At 57.5% G+C, this 2,942-nt stretch overlaps 1 protein-coding gene and 1 long non-coding RNA gene across 12 annotated transcripts in view; both read left to right on the top strand.

Annotated features, from left to right (window-relative positions):
- Window positions 1-621: 621 nt before the first annotated feature.
- Window positions 622-2,828, top strand: LOC144299979 (uncharacterized). Its single transcript, XR_013366646.1, has 2 exons — window positions 622-797; window positions 1,217-2,828. It is a non-coding gene; the product is annotated as an uncharacterized LOC144299979 (long non-coding RNA).
- Window positions 2,043-2,942, top strand: part of GRK4 (G protein-coupled receptor kinase 4) — a 98,203-nt gene continuing 97,303 nt past the window's right edge. For all 11 annotated transcript variants that reach the window (XM_077875853.1, XM_077875891.1, XM_077875918.1 and 8 more), the window contains exon 1: window positions 2,043-2,168. In XM_077875853.1, coding sequence (XP_077731979.1) covers window positions 2,105-2,168 — 64 coding nt within the window. In that variant the 5' untranslated portion in view covers window positions 2,043-2,104. The remainder of the gene's footprint in view (window positions 2,169-2,942) is intronic.

Below are 2,942 nucleotides of genomic sequence, written 5' to 3'. Positions count from 1 at the left end.
GCGCCTACGGTCGTGCGACTACAACTCCCAGCAGGGCACGCGCGCCCGACGCGCCGTCGTCTCCTCCCGCCGCACGGCCTTCTGGGAGCGGTAGTGCCCTGCGCGGCGCGGCGCCGCACCCCCCTCAGGGCGCGGCGGCGGGGGGAGCGCTCGGGCGCCCTCTGCTGGGAAGCCGTTGGAGGGAGCCGGCCGCTGTGCTAGTAGGAGGCGGCGGCGGCGGCGGGCAGCCTCGGTCGGGGAGCCCCTCCGGGGGGCGGGGCTCGGCCGACACTCCGGGCGGCCCGGGAGCCGGGCCCTGAGGGGAGAGTTGCCCGCGCCAGGCGCGAGCGATGGGGCCGAGAGCCCCGGCCCCGGCGAGGCGGCGGTGAGCGCGGAGTTCCCCGGCGGCGGCGCCGCCAGCTCCCCTGGCCCCAACCTCACCCCCGCCCCCGCCGGAGGCCCGGGACGCGAGGACGACGAGGGCTCCCCCGGCCGGCGCCGGCGGCGACAGCGGCAGAGAGAGCGGCGGCGCCGCAGGCTGGCCCGGAGGCGGCGCGGCGGCTGGTGGCGGTGGCGGTGGCGGTGGCCGTGGCGGCGGCGGCGGCGGCGGCGGCGGCGCAGCTCCCTCGGGCCCCTCGAGGGGTCGCCCGGCCGGGTGGCGTCCTGCGGGCCATGCGCCGAGGCGGCGGCGCCCCCCGCCCCCTCCCCGCCTCCTCGGGCCCGCGGACCCCGGCGGCGGCGGCGGCGGCGGCGGCGGCGGCGGGCCGTGGAGCTGGAGAACCTCGTGGCCAACACGCTGCTGCTGAAAGCGCGCCAAGGTGGGTGCACGGCGGGCGCCCGGCCCCCCGCCCACCCGCACCCTCCCGGAGCCCCGCCCGCTGCCCCGCACCCCTCTCGGCACCTCCAGACCCGAGTTAGGCTAGTCTGCGGCCCCGCTCCTTGGTCTGAGCCTCCGCGCAGCGTCCGGTGGTGGTGCGGGCGCCCGGGGCAGGGCCCTAACCCGAGGGCGAGGGAGCCAGGCCAGGCCACGGAGCGAAGAGGCCAGAAGGGACGACGAGCAGAAGCCTGTGCGTGCCCTGAGCGGGGGCCTGCCCTTAGTGTGTGTGGACTGGTATTGCAGCGCGCCTTCTTGGTTTTGAGGTCTGACCTGAAGCTTTAGGGTGCGTAGAGTGGGTGTTACCACGACGTGCCGACGGATGAAACGAGGGGGTGCCGCTGGCCCAGCCCTTCCGCGCAGATGGCTGGCTGCTCGAGTCCTCTGTAGCCCAAGAGTCGGGGGAGCAGGCGACAGAGCTGCCCGCCTGCGGTTCTTCAGCCCCTGGGCTCCTGCGGAGTCGGTGCTGGAGCAGGAGCTGCAAGCGCGATAAATGTGGCCTGCAGGTGCACAATGGCCAGAACTCTGTGCTGAAGAGCATGTGCAAGGTGCGTTTTGTGCACCATGTCCCCAGGGCTGGGGTTCTGTCCTGGGCCCACATGGCCGTGGAGGGGTGCTCCTGGTGACTTGGGGTGCTGTTGGGAAGCATCAGTTAATTCCTCTTGTGATTGGAATAGTGAATAAGGCTGTGTGGGAGAAGGTCACCTGGAATACAGTTCTCTCAGGTCTTTGGGCTTTGTTTTCTTCTTAATCCACCCCCCTTACCATTTGTGTCCTAAGTGTCTTTCAGAAGGAAAGATTGGATGAGAAAGTGCCTGGTTCCTCAACTCACTGGAGACCTTGAGTCCAACATTGAACAGGAATTCTCCACAAAACATTCTCTGACTGGTGCAGAGAATTAGATACCCAGGTTGGGGTTTAAATGGAAGGATCCAGATTTATTTTGTAAAATGTCTCTTAGTTTAAGAATTGAGAATAGAGCCCTCATCTCAATATTTTTGTGTGCTAACCTGGGTTATCTTGAATAGAAGACCAAGGAAGGGCAGAAAGAGAATGGGGTCTTATTTTTCTGTTAAGGCAATGGGGTGAGCTCAGATCAGTGTGTTTCATTGGAGCATTTCATTGTGTCTGGTGTTTCTCACTTTGACTCCAGATTGGTCACAGAGGTGAATTGTTATCCTCCGTGGAAAACCCATCTGACCCATTGCTCAACTGGTCTTCTTTTCCACTGTACCATCATCTTTGGGTGTGATGTATGAAAACAGACGTGTGTCAAGCACACTTCCATACAGTGCTTTAGAGATGAGACAAAGAGGTAAATATAAGTGCTAGCTAAGTGCTAAATACATAAAACCAGGGGCGGCCACCTGGCTCAGTCACAAGAGCCTGTGACTCTTGGTCTCAGAGTTGTGAGTTCAAGTTCCACCTGGGATATAGAGATTACTTAAAATCTAAAAAAAAAAAAAAAAAATCATAAAACTAGTATTTTCTGCCAAAAAGCCTTTTGAAAGCCTGCTTCCAAAAGAGTTTTAATTTTTGTTCCCTGAAGTATTAACTCGTAGTAGTGTAATTGTTAGTTCTGCCTTTTGCCAACAGAGAATGTTTACTCCTGTTTTCAAAGAGTCATGTCCTTGTGATGAATGCTTAGAGAAGTTGAATATGAAATATCAGAAAGATGAATATATGCTGAGTGTTGGTTATAACTTAGGGCTGTTCTCTCAAGTCGACAGTTTATTTGCTTTAGAAGCTCAAGTGGGATCCCCTAGGGAGTGTCTTCTTGAACGTGTCTGTTCATTGCTAGTTCCTTATTTAGTTTCTCTGGCTCAGGTATTAAAAAATTAACATTTGAAAGAAGCGTATATAACACAGCAGTTATATGTTGGCCTTCACTGTTGGTTTAACATTATGAATGAATCCAGTCATTTTCTAGATTTATTTCAAATAAAATCAATTTCTCTGTTGTTCTCAAACAGAAGGTGTTTAAATTTGTTCCTCCTTTTCAGAAATGTTGGCAGATAATTCCGCATTGAAAAAGTTGTCGCTCTGCCAGGCACACTGTAAGGAAGTAGAAAATAATGGTCATTCTGTT

This window comes from Canis aureus, chromosome 2, assembly GCF_053574225.1.
Source record: "Canis aureus isolate CA01 chromosome 2, VMU_Caureus_v.1.0, whole genome shotgun sequence".
NCBI classification, from domain to species: Eukaryota; Metazoa; Chordata; class Mammalia; order Carnivora; family Canidae; genus Canis; species Canis aureus.
The sequence above is the reverse complement of the archived record's forward strand: the minus strand, read 5'-3'. Positions and strand labels throughout refer to the sequence as shown.